Source organism: Schistocerca piceifrons, chromosome 3 (genome assembly GCF_021461385.2).
Source record: "Schistocerca piceifrons isolate TAMUIC-IGC-003096 chromosome 3, iqSchPice1.1, whole genome shotgun sequence".
NCBI classification, from domain to species: Eukaryota; Metazoa; Arthropoda; class Insecta; order Orthoptera; family Acrididae; genus Schistocerca; species Schistocerca piceifrons.
The window spans coordinates 106,074,439-106,095,261 of NC_060140.1; the positions used below are offsets into that span (position 1 = coordinate 106,074,439).

Genomic DNA, 20,823 nt, shown 5'->3' on the forward strand with positions numbered 1-20,823 from the left:
AAATATCTTCACTGAGTGCAGCCATCCAAGTTAAATTCCTATAGAATATTAATTGTTATGTAAGAAAATTGATGCCTGTTGTCTGAGCTGGATTTCTTTTGAATTCAGAAACTAAGCAATAGCTGTCAGGTATTGTTGAAAAAATTATTGTACACAGGTTTCTACTTTTGTTGTTATTTTTTATTTGGAGCACACAAGAAAAATCATTAAATAGTATTAAATAAAAAATGCTCTTCCAAAAGTATGTTGGCATACTTTTATACAAAACTCTCAGATTCTGTTTATAGAAAACAACATAAATATAGGAAACAAAAGCTGATGGAATTTCAAACTGGACATGGATATATCAATTGCTGGGAAACCAAGATTAAGAAGAAGATTTTTGCAGTGGGGCAATGGGGAAACTTCAAAAACAAATAGTAACACTATATGGTATGTAAAGTGCTTACATATTCATTAGTGACATGTGTATCTTTCTTCTGTACAAGCATAAACATCTGACAGTTCTTCATGCAGCCCAAGCACATTACATTTTCACTATTCTTTGATGCTGCAAAATAGTAACAATCATAAATTCATATATGTATTCATAGTTTTTATAAATATGCTATTTCTTTTTGGTCTTTTCTCAAAACAAATCATTCAATAGTTAACACAACTAAATGGTAATTACACCTTGTTCATTATGTACATAGCCTAACTATTCTTTGTTAGGAGTTTGCAGTCAAGTCACACTTAAAATGTACACATCTCTGAGCTTCGAAAAATTTCACAGGCAGCAAGTTCACAACATACATCCACACATTAGGAACAATGATACATTTTTTCAATAGAGCATTCATAAAATGTGATACAAACATAGTTCAAGGTGTACTACAATATAAAACAGTATTCAATCATTTGTGTATAACTTAACTTTGTTTTGTAGTTTACAAAGAAATGTAAATGCCCGCAAAACAGGAAGCACCTGAAATAATACTTAAACAATAGGCTGCCTCCATGGATGCAACCTAAGGCTCTGCCATTGGCACACATTCTGCAGTATTCTCCTTTTTCTTCTTTACTAACTCCACCAGTTGTCTATAACGATACATGCACTCTTCCTGTAAAAACAAAAAAGGTGAAATTTTAAATAATAGATATCATACAAAATTTCGAAGAGTGTGACCCAAAAGGGAATAACCTTAATTTATCAATGTAGCTCATTATTATTCTTTTATCCCTGTAATGCTATCGATTTTCATAAAATACTATTTAACAAGATATGAACTGCTGTCAGGTATTCAGCTAGGTGGTGTCACAAGATGGTGCCGTATTTCTGCAAGCTAACTTGTCACCATTCTCAGGTGGCAGGTGGTCATGATGACTATCTTTCACTGCGCTCTGTCTTTTATACCCCTCTCTCCTGCTGTCCATCCTGTGTCCACAATGCTGGTGTGCGACTCACCTGGAGTGGTGGAGGGGCAAATGATTTACACATCTGCAGATAAAGAATCCTACACTGACGTATAGAAAAATAAGAAGACTGTACACTGTTTTTAAAGACACACAACATATTCTAGACATATAATTGATGCACCATTGGAAAACAGGAACAGGCAATCCAAGTTAAGATTCCTACTGCTGCTTACATATATGAACGGCCCCTGCCTTAAGCCTTTCTCAGGCTGTAGGAGGTCCAAGATTTTTCTTCAATTTCTCTTAAGTATCGGACAGAACATTAAAATATGAAACAGGTTTCGGTTTTTCTGGATGGCTAGCTAACTTATTTGTGAAGGATGTAATCTGACTAGTGACAATGATCACATGTATTGCACATGTCTCTACTTTTAGCCTGCATCCAGATGATATACTTCAACAGTGACTTGACTGTTGAATATATGCCTTTTCCCAACTACGACTTGACTGTTGAATATATGCCTTTTCCCAACTATGTGATATACTTTTTTAACTGCAAATCCTCAATGCTAGAGCTCAATTCAGCATCGACTGCTATTTGTGATGCACCACCTGTACATGAGAAAGTGAGTTACAGCATGTTACTAGTGCTCCCAGAAGTAGCAAAAGATTTCCTCAATCCAATCAAAATAGGACTACTTCCCTGACTCGTGGAGGGAAGACATTCTAACAGTTATTCTGAACAAAGAAAGGATAGTATTTGCCCAAGTTAATATCATGGTCCTATCTTCATAACTTGCATACAATATCTTTGAGTAGATGATAATCCCATATCATCTACCATATTCACCCACATATAAGACAAACCCCCTGTTTTCAAGAAGCTTCTTGAGAAAATTTATTTTTAACATATTCTGACTAATCAAAATTACAAACTTTTACAAAGTATCTGCCAAAACACTTAACATTATATGTATTCTAAATCTATGCCATTTATTCATTTTGACAACATTTTCTTTTCCACATTTTTCTCTAATTAATCCTGTCGTTTGTGGTATCACTATTTTTAACCATCAGCCTAACAGCACAGCCGTGAAAGAAGTATCCTCACTGTCACAAACATTTTGATGTTTTTTCCAAATATGTTGCGATTTTTGATGTCGTGGTTAACTGTGGGACCTCGAAACACAGCTGATTTTATCCAAATACATATCGGATTTCACTTCTATACTAATGTGAGAATGTTACAATGTTTCTTGCTTCCAAACATATTGGTGGCCCACCATTCTTTCATTGGCTGCGTAGAATCAGCAGCTGACTCACCCCTTTCATTCACAGTGAGCGTTGACAACATTGCAGCATAAAACATGTAAGAACACCACTGGTGACTATCTAGACATTTCCGTCTCCTGCAGACAGGAATACTATTGTTGAGTATTTGTCCAATTTTAAAGTCAATTCAGTTTCAACCACAATCAATAGAGGCACACTGCAATATAAACATGGTAGATGTTCCTAAAAATCAAAGTAAGCAGTGTAGATTCCCAAGACTGGCAACATGACACACTTTGCTACCAGCTCAGTCCACATGTACATTGTGAGGTGCATGGCAGAAGGTACCTCCCATTGTACCAGTTATTAAGGTTTCTTCCTGTTCCAGTCACGTATGAAGTGTGTACTCATCTAGTTCTCAGCCAATCTGGTATCACTGCTCTCCCTCCACACTTCCGTAGTGTTTACTTGTGCAAATGTGAAACACTGGCTGCAATATCTTCTCCCATAGAAATCATACATCGCAACAGCAATTAATGCACGAATAAAAGATCGCAATCACAATTCAGTCTAATTGCCAAATTTTCCGTCATTCCACTATCTACCGATGTCTTTTGGACTATCTCCAGACAGGTCTTGCTGCTGTATTTTTTTCTTGTGACAACAAGTCAGTCAGTTTCATATCATTTATTTGTTTTTTAGACATTTAAATCTGGATTAATTTACGCTCTCAATTCAGCTGCATGTCACCATCATAATGTTGATTAAAATTTGGTAACAATTTTAGTCAGTGTTCCAATACATTAAAGTAACCAAATCTCTCGCCTGAAACCCACTTAGTAAAACATTAGTCTCTCATAATCAAATAAAATATTGATCTCAGTTGTGAATCATGTAATGTTTCCTGAAGAACAACATTTCCACTTTTTAATGTTACCTTCACTTAAAAAGCAGCAATAATGTTTATAAATGGTATCCATACGTGTATGAGAACTTTTATTGCAAACCTTTTCAAATATAACAAGAGTTTGTAAGTTGATAGAATTTAGTGCTATTTCCTCCTGTATTTCACAAAATTGTCAATTTTTAAGCAGAGTAATAGATTGTTGTAGCGGTTGTTTCATAATTTCTCACATATCCCTTGCACTACTGTCATTCGCTTCAAATATCACGTGATTGTTCGAGTAACATTGATACTATATCAAGCACTTCATCATATAGGGAAATCTTGGCCTGTTCATATGCCAGTGTCACTTGTCTGTCCCTGCCCTTTTGAATGCTTCAAAATAAATCTGCACATGACTTCAATATCCAAAGCTTCATCTATACATGTAAGAAGACCCCTATATACTCTATTAAACAATGTAAAAACGATAACCTCAGCAGCAATAGTTTAATCTGCTAATATAAAGCAACCTTGTATTTTTTGAATGATGAATTTGGGAAAAAACCTTGCCTTATAATCTGGTAAATATTGTATGCCCTTCAGCACATTCAACTCTAGTACTGGTTGAGGAGATGATAGACCCAACTGGTTACCAAACCTTACTGAAGTCTAAAATTCAACAGGCTTTAATACACGAAGAACTACCTTCTTTACTAGCTTGAGGAAGCCTATAATACCATTTGGGAACATAATACTATCACGTAGCCCCACCAAAAGAGCTTCCGGGGATGTTAAGCAGTATTTGTGTGGCCCATCCTGTTTTGGTGATGTTTCGGACACAGAGTCAAGAAAGTGCTAACAGACTGGTTCTTGTCCCCGAGAAAGTGTTCTAAGTATGACCATCCTTGTCACAACCAGCAACATCACAACATCCATGATAAAGGAGCCAGTATAGAGGTTCAGAACTGGAGACAACTTTGCTATATTTTGACATTAAATGCCCACTTCTGCTTTCATCTCGCCGGCACACAAGACTTGCCAAAATATTGCACCATCTGGATGAAGCCATCTAGCACATACCCACAAGCAGTTAAAAAAAATCGTTGTATATTGAGAAAATTTAAAATCAAATGTTATTTTCTCTCTCCTATAAACAGAACTTACTTTCTCGTTTTCAACAGCCCGGGAGTTTCAAATACAGTCAGCATCAGCTGTGAAAGCTTACACTGTATGATAAAGTATGATCTAGTAAACACTATATATTATACTTTCTAGCTGTCAAGGGTTCTTCCTAGTCTGTCTTTGACCCCTCTTCTTAGAGTTTCCCACCCACCACATCCTGCATCCCTGACAAGCCTTAGCCTACTTATTTGCTTTGCTTATCTCTCCTCTTTTCATCATTCCACAAATACTAATCACAATCACACCACAGTTTTGAGAGAAAAAAGGCCACTAAAGAATTATACCACAAAGTTCAGTATAACAAGTTACAAATGTACATGCTGTGAAGTGAAGTAAAAGCCATGACACAACAGCTTCATTATGTTAGTAGCCATCACAGCCGCTGCACCATGTGCTTCACACATCACCTAAATTGAGGTGGGTCTCAATTCTGAGTATTTTCTCTCTATTTCAGCATTAGAGCAACTAACATGTATTAATGTGGGAGAACAAGCAATCATACATGAAGTATGCCTTACAGAATATTTGCCCATTAGATAAACAGGGAAAGAAAATAATGAGCTAAAAATCACATTAGGTGTGCCAAAAGCAAGAAAGAATTAGCTTATCTTGAACTTTAACACTAAACAATTCTACAAGATAATTTCTTGCCAGATATAATCAAAAACGCACTGAGAACTGGGTGAATGCTTGAGCTGAAGATCATTTGGCTGTACATCATACAACACACACATGTGAACACCATCTCCCTTCAATCTTTCTTTGTTGTCTGATAGTATAAGATGAGAAGAGATTTAACTAGAACTTATTCTTATAAGGCTCAACATGGTCAAGAATTAATGAGGCTGGCCAGCTCACCAGCCCTCATCATTAATCTGTGAGATGGATTCCATCTGGGTCAGGCTCACCTCTCCATGTCGCGAAAGTGGCATGTTAAGTGCTTGGCTATCTGTGCGGGTCGTAATACATATTGTTGGACACAGTTTAAAGTAAGGATTGGCATTACCACAGTTAATGATGGTAAATATTTTGAAATATCAGGCACTGAACTAGCACAAATCATCATAAAGGATCTTTTGCATTAGCAATATCTTAAGTTGCTACAAATGACCACTAGATGGCACTGAACACTGTTTTACAACTGCCTGTTTGTTACCATGTGTTACTGTAAAAGTAATGACAGCCCAGAGATTAGTTAAATAATTTACTTAAAATTACCTTCGGTGGAAGTTTCAAATTAAGAGTTTTGTTCTTTTTTGTGATTTTTTCACTCCTTAATATCAATGCCTAAAATAGTTTCATGTAGCTTCAGAAAAAACTGTTTACAATTGGTTTGCAGAATTTCATTTGGTCATGCTTCCATCAGTGACAAATTTCGAAAAGCTTGACCAAATTCTGCTGTCCAAAAATCATGAAGCTGTACACAATGTGACTGAAGAGGATCAACATGTGATTTCCCTTGAGCTAGGAACATCCTAACGCATGTTAAAAACAGCAGTAGACAGACTTTGCACAAACATTTTGCTGTGAAAGATGCCTGTATCTGTTCCTGATTGGTGCCACACTATCTGACCGAAGCTCAAAAACAGGCTCTTGTCAACTGATATAGTGAAATCTTTAAAAAATTGACAGAGGCAATGCAAAATCCATATGCAACAGTTTAACAGGACATAGAATTTTGATATGATTGTATACACTGGAAACTAAGCAACAACCATTTGTTTGGGAGTTCTAACAGAAGACTACCTGTTTGTTTGCATACACCAGACATGTGACCACAGCTTTAGAGGATCAAAGTATAGTTAATGCCAAATAGTGTATAGTTTGTTTGCCACAAGTTACTGATGAAATCAGGAAAAACAACAACAAAAAATCACTCATCATCATGACAGTGCCAGCTGCCATTCTTATCAAAGAACTGATTATCTAAAGAAGATAATATTCAATTAAGGTATCACTGCCCTATTCACTTGATTCATTGCCTAATGGCAACTTTTTGTTTTATTATGTCTAACAAAATTTTGTGGATAGCAATTTTCGTAACCTAAAAAATATGATGAATCCTTCCGAAACCATGTGTTCAAGGTACCAACATCAGTAGAAAGAAGGTTTCTAAGACTCATTCAAATGCATGCATAAGTGTGTAAATTTTGAAGGTGACATTTTGGAAAATAATAAAACAATTTATACAAAGAATGTTTTTCTTTCCCAATTTTTGTAGGAACTTTAAAGGCAATCCTCTCATACTGAGCACGTAATGGTAGTATAGACACTTTTTTAGGAAATTAACTGAATTTCTGAACACAATCTCAACTTCCAAAAATAAGTCAATGTCAGGTGAAGACATAAGTATCAGCAATGAATTTAGTAGCATCCTTTAAGGTTTTTTCCTCATCAGTGTCGATAAACAGTGCAACAAGAGTAACTAAAAATTCAGCATTAGTGGTTAACAATATAGACTGGAAATCTGCAAAAACAGAGTAATCAGTTTTGCCCAAATAAGAAGAGTAAAAACAGGCAGTGAAAAGCCATCAAAATACAAGTCTTAAAGAAACTTTTAAAATAAAATGTAAAATTTTTCAAAGGTAATGCTAAACCAAAGATGGAATTGTATGACTATGACAACAAACACAACAACAAGTAGTAATCAATCAATTAATTAAGTCCTATGTGCCAACAGCTACCTAGAGAGACATTTCTCTGAAAATAAATAAACAAAAAGTCAGAAAGATTGTGTAACCTACTGCTCAAACATTAAAAGACTCACTTTCGTCTTTCCTGGAACACATTTTGCAATTTTCTCCCAACGATCTCCTGATCCTCCTTTAGGGAATTTTGTAAGAGCATTTTCAAGAGCTTTTTGTTGTGGCTGACTCCACTCTGAGGCAGCTGGCAGTGGTGATTCTGCAGCACGCGTTTTTGTTTTTCGAGGGAGCTCTTCTGTTGTGACCTGTGGAGGACGATAACCCTCTTCTTTCACCTTCTTTGCCATATGTGCCACCTGAAATAGAAGGGATATAAATCAAACAGGCTGTATAATGTATGCCGAACATCTTTTTTAACTTCATTCTGAACCAGAACATAACCTAAACAAAAAAGAAAAATTCTCTTCATAAAACTATCAAATTATGAGGCAGACATGCTGGCCTGGACTTGCCAGCCAGGAGAAAAGTCAGTACTGCCAACAGGCCCCCATGAAAGTATATCTACTGTCCTAGCTCTCAGAAGTAATAGTTTCAACAATGGAAAAATCCAGGATGGAATTTAACAATATTATGAAAAGGATAGTTGCTACTTGCCATATAGCAGAGATGTTGAATTGGAGATAGGCACAAGAAAAAGACTGTCAGAAAATGAGTTTTCAGCAGAGATTGCATTTGTGTTTTCTGTTTCCGACAAAGGCCTTGTTGGCCGAAACTCATTTTCGGACAGTCTTTTTGTTGTGCGTATCTGCGACTCAGCATCTCTGCTATACGGTGGGTAACAACTGTTCTTTTCAGCACTAATAGTTTCCTTCTCAGGATTGCAAGAGATTTAGATTGGGGAAGGTTAAAAAGGAAAGGCAGGACACTTAGGCCCCAGGATGAGAGAATGGAAGAACTTGGCAGAACAAATTACGTAATTTATTTTTTGATAAATTTAAGGTATGTGTATGCAGTCGGTTGTACACAATGAAATCCCTGTGGCACCATACCATAGCACACTGCTGGAGCAGCCACAACAAATTGGTGCACCTTACTGATACAGCAGCACACCGTGACGTTGTTTGCTACCGAAAATGAATTATAGCACACTGCTCCACTTTACCAATGGGCTGAGTCATTTTGCTTTGGTTCCTGTAGTGGGATGTGAACACAATATACTATGTTTGAACAAGAATCCACAATTTAATCAATTAAAATAACTAAAACTGTTTGTGCTACGCATATAGAGGCTGAAAGTCAGAGAACAAAAGGCAGCTGCAGCGTTCAAAATGTAGACTATGAAATACTGTATTTATGAAGATATATTTTGTCAGTTGAAGACGAGTGAAAGCTCAGAAAGATGTCTTGGCATACATCAAACTATACAAAAAGCAGCTCACTGGAGTTTTTCTGCAAGTAATTCTTTGTTGGATTTTGAAAGGTAAGAAAAGACTGAGGCAACAACATAATGGAAGTTGAGTACATGAGATTCAAAAAATATATAGGAGTGGTTTGATGCATACAGCTGATAATTATAATCAATGGAAAAATGTATAAGAGGCTTTAATGCAACAGTGGATGCCAGACAGATGATTATTATGACAAAAAACCAGGTTCAATTACACAGAAGTGATTTTGCAGTTCTTGCACATCCCTGGTTTGATAACTCTAACACAGTCTCAGAAATCATATATGCAGCAGCTGGGCAAAACGAATTATGGGCAAAACGAATTATAACTATGAAATCGAGGTACTGAGCTGAACAATAATTTAAGGAGAAGTGAAAGTATGTGGTTTTAGGCCAGTAATTAGGACAGAGCAGATAAGAGATCTCCCAGGGCTCATTCATGGCAACAAAGATCCCACCTACATCCAACCAAACCCCCCTCCCAGTTGAAGAAGATGCCACACCACACTGTCTGAGCTCAAGCACTAAATCAGAATGCCAAGCAAAAAAATGGAAACTAGGGTGTGGTAGAAAATGGGGCTAGTACTTTTAAAAGCAATTAGAACAGAGTAAAAGACAGATGACCAAGGCAACTGGCAAAGGAGGTAGGGTCGAGGCTGCTCCAACCCTAGCTGGCAATGGGACAGGTCCTAACTCAAACCACCCTGACCCTGATAAACTACCATGTAACAGTGTGACTATAACAAAGGTAATATTATATAAACTGGCATTTTGCTATGTTCTTTTCCAATCATGGATAGTTGGAACACAATTGTGCAATACCTTAATTTTCCAACTTATTTAAGTACTTTAAGAATGTGGCACACAGATCACTGTGAATTCAATACAGAAAGGTCCAATAATGCCATTCTTCAGGCAGCACTACACAATAACTTCTGGGCTAGCATCTCTGCTCAACAACACAACGGAGAGGAGGAAAAGAGAGAGACTGATTAGACAGAAAGCAAAGAAGGTGCAAGGGGGTAAATGAAACATTTACATATGAGGATTTTGAGGCCGGTCTTGGTGTGGGGTGCGGGTGTGGGAGAATCACTATCAACAAACATCCCTCATAAAATCAAACAATGGAAAATCCAGGATGGCTTAACACAGGGGTGGTCAAGCTTTTGGCTCATGGGCACAAGTGCCACAGCACTCAGCCTTACTACATTTTTTCCTCCACTGCCACACCACACTGTCTGATCTCAAGGAGCAGGAAAGGAAGAACTGCAAACGCACACCATGTAAATCGCAGTACAGTCGCACTGCATACTACTTAGTTTTATATTTTACATTTGTCTATAACACAGGTCACAAACAAAACAAATTATTAGAATTAATTATTTATTTTTGGTTTGCTGAAGACATAAATTTTATCTGGTACAAACAGTAGGCATACAGACAGACGCAGACAATTTCACAGAGTTTTGCACACAAGTTGCCATGTAATCTTGACTTACATAGTTTCATAATCGAAAAACGATTTTCACATGAATATTTCTATTGTAATTAGTAGCACTTTTGTAACCTCACTATGGAGACTTGGAAACTCCACTTGAGGAAAGCAATGTAGACATCCGGAACAGTTTTAATGTAAAAAGATTTGTCATTATAATTGGAATTACCTTGTAGGTCAATCAGTTACATCTGCACATGCACAGTGACAATTTCAACAAACAGCTAACAGTCTCAAAAATAGCTTGGAAAAAAATTTGAGATTGACAGTGTCCTCAAAATCTTTATAAAACTACCCTTGTAATTCTTCCAAGGCAACAATATGTTCTTCAAGACCATCTACAAGGCAATTTTCTTTTTAAATGCATCCCTATCAAATCATAAAGAAGTTACCTAGCAGTGTCTTGCTGTGGGCAGTGTGCAATCAAGTCCACTTAAAATGCAAAGTCTACACTCTTTCCAGGTGTTCTAATTTTCATTGTTGCCTGCCTTTGTCATTCATAAATTCAACAATAACAAGTTTTAAATCGAAAGAACATTTCAGGCATCCCCCATAACTTGGCACCATGCCATCCTCCTAAGAACAGATTTTATAAAATCAGTCACAGGTGTGCTGCTCTGTAGGGTCACTGTGTACAAAAATCACCTCTTGCAGACAACAAGCAGTCTCTCTTACCTCGGTCACTTACAAATGAAATGATATTGGTTCATGAATGTCTGAAAATACTGAGCTGTTATTCAGTTCTTCCTTATGTTTATAATACATTTTAAGAAGAGTTATAGATTACGCTCCCTTCTTTTTCACTAAACAAGTACCTCGTTGAAGCTTACCTCTGCTGCCGGCCTGTGCATCGCAGCGGCCACTTTTTCCCAACGCTGTGGGGTGCCTTGTGGATATCGTTTAAGCTGACGAGACAGCTCAGCTAGATCGTCATCGGTCCACAGGCCACCTGATATGTAAGGAGCTACTGTATCTTCTTCCTGGGCTGACAAGTCATCAACTGACCCAGAAGATTGAGCTGTGCTCAAATCATGTGGCAGTTCATCTTCAGCAGCCAGTACCTCAGGAGGAGCAAATTTGGGCTTGCGGCGACGTGGGCCCCTCGCAGCAACTTCACGTACTTGCATAACAGGTTCTTCGTCCTCTTCCTCAGATCTTTTTGAAACAAAGATAAAATGTTCCACTGGAGAATAGTATTAAAATCTGGTGAACAGTGAAAATGTACATCATTCACCATTCACAACGACGCTACAGTGAAATTTGTTTCCTGATTGTGTTACTCGGTAAAATCTCCGTAAAATATATGCTCCATTAATTCCTTTCAATTGTTTCATATCCAGACCAATGTGTGTCTGATTCCCATTTGTGGACACCTATCTCTTAAGGTATTCAAATGCAGTCAACATTTTACCATTCTTTAAATTAGTATAGACTTGATGCTGACAGCCAACAAATATAAAAATCATACAGTATACATAAATGAAGGCACTTAATCACACATCTGCAGATGTATAGTGGGTGACAAATTTGCACACACACACACACACACACACACACACACACACACACACGGAGAGAGAGAGAGAGAGAGAGAGAGAGAGAGAGAGAGAGAGAGAGAGAGAGAGAGAGAGAGAGGGGGGGGGGGGCATGGGGGGGGGGGGGGCATGGGAGGGGGTAGGGGGGGGGGGGCTGCCAGCAACATCTTGTGTAGGAAATGTATAATGTCATGTGACTAGGGCCTCCCGTCGGATAGACTGTTCGCGGGGGGCAAGTCTTTCGATTTGATGTCACTTCAGCGACTTGTGCATCCATGGGGATGAAATGATGATGATTAGGACAACACAACACCCAGTCCCTGAGTGGAAAAAATCTCCGACCCCGCCGGGAATCAAACCCAGGCCCTTAGGATTGACATTCTGTCACGCTGACCACTCAGCTACCGTGGGCGGATATCATCTGTAGTAATGTCAATCTGATAATCCATATGTGAGAATGCAAAGAAAATCAAAAATCCATTATTTTCGAATAGTGACATGAAAAAATATAGCCCACAGAGGCGGAAAAAATTATCTTGGACTGAGTGTAACTGTGTAGTGATTCTCTAAAGTACATGTAGCTGTGATGGTACTATGAATCCTACAATCGAATATGTATACGAGTTATTATATTATGAAGAAGAGTTATAAGTAACCCCACTACTATAAAAAGTTTGATTCTGTCAAAGCAAGTAAAAATTAAATGAGACAATCTAGTGAATCATCTCTCTCTCTCTCTCTCTCTCTCTCTCCTCTCTCTCTCTCTCTCTCCTCTCTCTCTCCCTCTCCCCCCCCCATCTTTGTCTACCCTTGTCCTTCTCATCAGAAGGCCCCTCTCATCCTGCAGTTCGAGTGGCCAGCCATTCCTTTTTTATGTTCCCCAACGTGTCCTCCGCCGTGACGAAGGAGCTGTTAGTTCTGAAAGCTAGGATAGTGCATCACCTTTACTGTTATATACGTCTATCGGCAGCTTTATACATTTGGCTCCTGAAGGTAAGTACAAATAAAAACAATTTATGAGATCTAGCAAAGGCACGGACGCTTAACCTCACACCCGTCTCCACTGCAGGATTTTAAAAGCAACGGACTTTCATTCAGTTTTTATCATGATCTGTAGTCCCATACTGCAATTCCAGAAAGCATGCTATGATTCTGCTGAAGGAAACCGAGGCTGGAGGTAGACGATCTCACTTCCGCAGGATGCTTCACAAAACATTTGGACAAACAAAAACTACCAGAGGGCAGGTGCTTTTTCAGACTGGAACTCAACACAGGAAATGAGGGATGAATTGTGCAGAAGTAAAACCGAAAATAACTATTTGCACATTAGCAGAAGAGCTTTGGTACGGTAAAAATATGTTAACAAGGTTTGTTTTCCAGTCGCAACACTATAGTGCTGTCGCAACACTATAGCGCTGGATGTGAGCGCTATGAACTACCTGTCAGCCGTGAGTGTACACAAACAAGAATTTTGACTGGTAGAGGGAACGAGTGGTGCAGGGAAACAAGCCCTCTTGCAGGGCAGCCAGCCTATACCTGTGTTCTGGATTTCTGCAAAGCCAGAACTTGACACACGGCCCTATGACGAAATGCCAATCACTTCTGGTGTTTCGATGGACATTACTCAAAACGTGATGGGCCAAGATTAGTTTCTTCACTCATTTCAAATTAAGAAAATGTTGAGCAATGCGCAACACAAAGCAATAAGTAATGGCTACCACACAATTGCTTCCTGATGCTGACAGTGTGGTAAACAAGGTAGTCCAGGTCAACTTCAACCAGTACTTGATGCAACCACAGTATAAAACATCTGTCACCTAGAACTGCCACATTAAACTGTCTCTATTTATTAACTTTTAAACTTTGGCTAGGAGAAAAACACGCGAGTTTCTTTCCTCTAAGATACAACGCTCAACACTCGAGTCCCTATGTTGCATTACAGCACTTGTACCCTATACAGACCATTCCACTGCCCACAACTCGCATGAGAGCAGAGCATCAAGTGCACCAATACGTCATCACTTTTATGCACTTTTTATTTTGCAATCATGGTCTTACATGTTTATCTTTAGAAATTGGGCTTCACTAGATGATCTTCACTACTAGTAACTGAAAACTAAGTAATTTTTCAGTATTTATATGCAGAAAATACAGCTATTGCGAACTATCTCTGATAAAACAGTTCATCTGGGTTCAACTCACTATGATACAGCATTTATAAGGTAATTTAGCATTTTCTTATTTTGAAGCAAAATTCACGTCTGTATTCACATTTATCACAAATTACGGACTTTTCAGGTCCCTATTTATGAAACTGCAGGGGACATGTGTAATTAGTTGCCAGAATTTTAGACACATGAGGAGATTCTGTTCCCACTGCTGTTAATTAGAAAGTTCTTAAAAGCATTATACACATATGTCCTGCTAAAGTTTTAGTTTATTACTGCATGGAGCAGATGCTATTAGCAAAATGAACATGTTAGCTAAGGCTTGTAAATGATGTAACATAGCTTTACAGCTTTAAATAAATGTGAAATAAAATGTTACTATGATACATGAGCACAATATTGTAACCAATAAGCTATGGAATGAAGAACGAAAATAATTTTGTGACAAACAGTATTTTACGATGACAGGCATTTTTAAGCATATACAGTGAAACCCTTCTTTTTCACTTCTCAAGGGACTTCAAAAAAAATTGTGTAAAATGCAGGAAAGTGTAAAATGTGGGAAATAACATTTTAAGCTACGAAAGTTGCGTATAGGCTACCCCCTTGCATTTTCACACTTTATGTATGATATGTGCACATAACAGGCATCAAAAGGCTTTCAGTGTCTTTATTATCTAATAAAAACCGCTGATGTAACTGGAACTGACAACTGTTTGGGAAGTAGGAACGTTTGGCTCAATTACATAAGCCATAATCGATGTTTTTGAAAGCCTGCAGCTGTCATTCATTATTTAAATAATAAAAATACTGCACTAGTTACTTGAATACGTGTTAGTCTGCATCTCTTGCACTGTAGTCATCTTTTTGATGTTATCAGGTACTGTGCCTCCTCACTAATGTCGCACACCACACACATACAAACTACACTCTCATTGTTTGTTTGTGCAAGATCACAAAAAATACATATGTAAATACTGCACTTGACAACAAGAATAAATTCTTGTAACACTTTTTGCTCATCATGCAAACAACACATAACCAGTGCTGCGTTAAAGCAAAAACATTTGAGGAATGCAAAGTGAATAACAGTGTCTACTAGCATTCCAAGTGGTCAAATGCCAAAACGTGTTAAATATGGCTCGACAAAGGTGTCACAACAATCATGAAACTGCACAGTAGAGAGAGTTTGGAAATGGTTGTGATTGGTCATGACATCTTTATTCGAACGAACCTAGTTACTCCCATGAGCCACCACGTCAAGTAGAGCTTAGTGGCGGTGGGAGATATGGCATGAATTGTTCAAACTCTTACTTGTTTACCAGTTCAAATTGGCTGAGTAGAGTGCCCTGGTACCAAAAAACTTAGCTACGGAATATTTGTAAACACTACTGGATGGCCAACATCAAGCCAGCGTCATTTTCTTTCTTCATGAATATGTTTCCACAATGCGTAAATCCCGGGAAAATTATTAATATGTTCACACAAAATCAGATGTTAATTAGCATTGTGGAAATAGGAAATTTGACGGGAATGATAAAAAAAGTCAAACGGCGGGAAAACATTAATTCCAGGAACGTAAAAGCGAGGTTATAGTGTATCTCTCCATAGAGCCTTCATGGACTCCAGAGTCTGTACTTCAAAATGTACTGTAGTACATTCACTGTTTCCCTTACAATTTTTGACTGCTCATACTGCATTATCTGGAATCATGTACTACTGATACTTTCACAATGTACAAGGCAAATACTCATAAAACTGTAGAAACATATACTCATAACTTCACATGATGGAGGTAAAATATTACAAACGTTAATAAACTCATAGTCCATAGAACACATCTGAATGTCTTTCCACTTGGAAGCTCCTAGCAAGCATTTAATTGACTATTTCCACATGGAAGTTTGCTAACACTTGCACTGCAGTAAGGAATGAACAGTGACTGTGAATGCAGATAGACAAGTCTCACTCCATGTGAGGCGCTGCAGCTATGTACTGGGCAACACTTTAGGGGTGGTGGTCTATCACTGTAACAACCAGTTTTCAGTTATATCAATTTTTTCATCTGCAGTTTAACCTGACTGTTAAAACAGATCAGAATAACCAGTTTCTGAAATAGCCTTTCTTTATAGCTGTTATTTCCATAATCAATGACGATGTCAAACAAAGATTAAAAAATTATAATTCAGGTTAAGAGTATGAGATCTCAACTGATACGGGGTTGAGGCTGTGGCAGAAATCTGTCTCAGTATCTCTAGCAAAGATGGCAAAAGGGAAGGAGACAGGTGTGGTAACAGAGTCCAAAAGGTCACATTCCGATTATTTTCCTGCATCATCACTCTTGGATGGAATCAATTTTTCAGCCCGAAGCAATCACAAAATTAAGGATTCAGTTATTATCCCAAGTTTACAGTACGTCAACAGAATTACACGTATGTCAATCAAATTTACCTGCTCTCCTTGTAAAGTGCCACTGTTTCGTTTGTGCAGCCCATTTTCAATCTTTTAACACAAATGGAACACTGCATTTAATTCCTACCACTCTTCGTAAAATACTCCCAAATTAGGAATGATGTTATTCTGCAATACAACCAATGTCCAACGACAAAGGTGAGGAACTACCGTATTTACTCGAATCTAAGCCGCACTTTTTTTCCGGTTTTTGTAATCCAAAAAACCGCCTGCGGCTTAGAATCGAGTGCAAAGTAAGCGGAAGTTCTGAAATATGTTGGTAGGTGCCGCCACAACTAACTTCTGCCATCGAATATATGTAGCGCTACACAGGCATGCTTTACAGGCACAAAGATAAATACTGGCGCCAAAACCTCTGCGTCAGTAAATAAATTTAAAAAAAAACGTGGAAGACGAGCTTTTTTCTCCGCCCCGAATTTCGACCACTGCATTTTCATACATTATCCAACGAAGTAAATACAAACTCCATATTGTTCATCTTCGAATGTAACAGCTTTTCAATGTACTACGAAAATCCGACTGGCAAGACCATTTGCGATGTTTGTCAGTATGGCAAATTCTACGTTCTGATTTTTTCTCTACCTGTGAGAAGAGATGGTTGCTAATGGGAACTTTTGTGAATTCTGAATCACATGCAGTATTCTCTTCACCATAAGAATAATACGAATATAAACATTTTACCACGTATTCTTTCGTGTTTGCTGCTATCTCATTTAAATCCTGTCTGCCTAATAAACTACGAAACTAGAGTGAGACAACACAAACGCGGAAGTATACACATATGTCATGTTCACATTCGTATTATTCTTATGCCTAATAGTGATACAGTCAGAAGTGAAGCACGGCAATTGACTAGATTTTTAAATCAAAGATGACTAATTTCTGTGCAGAAAATAATGTACTAAAGTGGCGTCCGCAAATATTTTCAAACGAGAAAAATTTTCACTAAACTCTCGTTCAGAACATCTTCTATCATACGGAGTTTATTATTTGGTTCTTGTTGATCATTATCAAAGAAAGCAGCAGTGTAAATAACACCAAATAGCAGTCTCTTGCCATTGTTTCGCTACTGAGACAATTACTCTCTTTTTTTTATTGTAAGCAGCGGTAGCAGGCACAAAAGCAAACCATGCCGCGAGTGGCGACAGGTCGTGAACATTCATTATCGGAATGCGACAAACAATGCATGACACAGTACAGTAATGCATTTTCAGCTTAGAGTGACGAAAACACCTATAACAAAGAGAACGGCAATTATCAGATCAAAGAAAAATAAGCAATCAATTCAAACCAGACGAAGCACGTGAGAAACGAAGGGTACGCGCATAAATAAGGACGGAGCGCCTGACGCATAGCAATGGCTACCTGGTAAAGCTTAACTGCTAAGCTTACGGCTCAAACCAAACTACTGCAGCTGTATCGTCATTCATTCGACCTGAATTCTATCTCATATTACAATGGACCAACTTTGTTTCGATTTGGAGGTGCGGCCTAAAACTTTTCTCTCCCCTTGAATTTCGAGTCTCAAATTTCAGCTGCGGCTTAGATTCGGGAAATTATTTTTTCCTTTATTTCGAGTCTCATTTTTCAGGTGCGGCTTAGATTCGAGTGCGGCTTAGATTCGAGTAAATACAGTATCGTACAGAACAAGTGTGGGCAAGTCTTTAACAAGGCATGTACATGCGTGCCACCTAATAGGCCAGGCTTCACCACATGGCACCAGGTACATTATTGTCTCACCAGTGGTGCACCAATTCTTATGTCATATGTTTGTTTCTCGTTTTGGTGTGACTATTAAAATAACACAAATTGCTATTCCCATTTTCTACAATAACCAAATATTTCAAAGCAATGGAAATTTTACAAACAAACATTGCTCTCATCATTCCATGTAGGCTTTCACGCCCGGCGTCTTCATCAGTAAACACTTCCGGGCTAAGTTGCCGTGGTCGATCTGTAGAACTTCTTCTCCCTGAGGTTTCGTTCTCAACTACGGAGAACATCTTCCGAGGTGAGTCAACTGTGCATCAATACACGGTTGACGGAGCACAAAAGAAACTGTCGTTTGGGACATATCGACAAATCGGCAGTAGCAGAACACGTTTTTAAGGATGGAGATCACGAAATAAAATTTGGTGAAACAAGCGTGCTAGCGAGGACGTCGCACTATTATACACGTACATATAGAGAGGCAATTGAAATCCACAAACATCAATACAATTTTAATCGTAAAGAAGAAGGATTAAAATTGGATAAGATATGGCGGTCGACATTGCAACAATCACGTGACAATCGATTGCCTGCAATCGAGAGAACAGACGATAGCCAGAGATAGCTGCACATCGACGCCACGTGACGTGCGGTGGCGCCCCCTACGATATCCATATAAGCAGCGGCCCCAGCTCCTAGCAGCCAGTCGTTGACTCACCTCGGAAGATGTTGTCCGTAGTTGAGAACGAAACGTCAGGGAGAAGAAGTTCTACAGATCGACCACGACAACTTAGCCCGGAAGTGTTTACTGATGGTGATGAAACATTGCTCTTTTTAAAAAAAGTTTTATTTAAAAAACAAAGAATTTTTGCACGCTGTTACATGAAACTGATGTGCCTGTTTTTACATGGTTATTAGTAAAAAATTGAAAGACCTGTTACAACCAAGACCAAACAAATACCAAAAATAGCAGTTATTCAGAACCAAAATACCAGTATCAGTTTTAACCAGTAAGTTTTTCCCACCCATACCACATTTCGCATGATTTTTCGACTCTTTATTAAAATATTGTTACTCACTCAGCTGTGTCTTCCTCTTTCCTCTGCTGCCGTCTTGCCAGCATGTTCTTTATCAGCAGCACACTCTGTGGACACAATGTCAGGACGAACCACAGCATCCTTGGTAACTGGAATGGCAAGGTGTCCCAAACCCTGTCATCAAAATAAGACATTATTTTTAGCTAGTACACTAATAATAAATAAAAATGGAAAACCAATTCAAAAACAAGTGTTAAATTGGCAAAGACAACTACTTGGACAGTTTACTGCTTCTTTGCAAATTTAAAAAAAATATTTTTATAGTTAACTTTAATTTTGCTTCTATCCCTAAATAACTAGTACATAACATTTAAAACAAAACACCATATCCACTAAAGTAGTTCTGTGAGCTCGCTAATGAGGTCTCATGATACATTTCTGTATCATTTAGAAACATAGACAGTAAATGAAGAAAAGAAAGCAAAAACATTGCCAAGTGGAATAGGAAGCTAAACTCTGAGCATCAGAAACTAGTGGTTTGTACTGCAAGGGAAGTGAGAAAACAACTACATGTAAACGACTACTCTGCAATTTACACTTAAGTGTTTGGCAGAGGGCGCATACAACCACTATCAGAGTATTGCCCTACTGTTCCACTCTCAAAAAGCATTTAGAAAAAGTGAACACCTCAATTTTTTGGGCTATCTCTTATTTTATTGTGACAGTCATTTCTCCCTATATGTGTATAAAACTCACAACCGCCATAGATACTACTTCTTTGAATCTAAGGCACACTAGGCAATGTTAACATATTAAGTAAGAAATGGAAATACCCTTAGGAAGCAGTCCAGTGAGTTTTTAGTTTTTATCCTTTTTTTAAAAAAAAAAAGATAATATTATGGATATATTTTTGTTCACGATTGTTTGATGCTAAGAGGTCTAGTATGTTATTGCAAATCATTTACCCTTCATGTGGGCTCCAAGACTAATTGCCTGGAGAAACTATTTAGTACAATCTCAGATGATGTTTTATGCTTACCACCAACTTTAAACATGTATCTTCAACATATTGGGGGCAGGGGGGTTGGCAGTGGAGGCAAGTAACCACTTCTTTACCCAAATGGTTGACCTGTTCATTCCCTAAGATAACCATGAGACTTGGTGCCTAGAGAAAGAGAACTAAGCAGCAAGTAGGACTAAGTTCAGCGGGCAGGTCAGGAAGAAAAATTGTTCAAATGGCTCTGAGCACTATGGGATTTAGCTTCTGAGGTCATCAGTGTCCTATAACTTAGAACTACTTAAATCTAACTAACCTAAGGATATTACACACATCCACACCCGAGGCAGGATTCGAACCTGCGACCGTAGTGGTCACGTGGCTCCAGACTGTAGCACCTAGAACTGCTCGGCCACTCCGGCAGGTGGCCATGAAGAGCAAAGACCACAGAGTGACAGCCCATGGCCTGTAGATTACTCACTAAGTCACTACATATTTAAACATAGTCAAATGAGGTCCATTTAATAAATGGGATGGTTCTGTTAACAGCTATCAGTTCCAATGTAACAATACTACATG

The 20,823-nt window shown here is 38.2% G+C and overlaps 1 protein-coding gene across 1 annotated transcript in view; it reads right to left on the bottom strand.

Moving 5' to 3' along the window:
* Positions 1–215: 215 nt before the first annotated feature.
* LOC124787951 (dnaJ homolog subfamily C member 1) overlaps positions 216–20,823 on the bottom strand; it is a 30,586-nt gene continuing 9,978 nt past the window's right edge. The window contains exons 5-8 of the mRNA XM_047254950.1: positions 19,290–19,421; positions 11,156–11,480; positions 7,506–7,739; positions 216–1,103 (exon numbers count right to left, since the gene is read on the bottom strand). Of these exons, the coding sequence (XP_047110906.1) occupies positions 1,011–1,103; positions 7,506–7,739; positions 11,156–11,480; positions 19,290–19,421 (784 nt within the window). The 3' untranslated portion in view covers positions 216–1,010. The remainder of the gene's footprint in view (positions 1,104–7,505; positions 7,740–11,155; positions 11,481–19,289; positions 19,422–20,823) is intronic.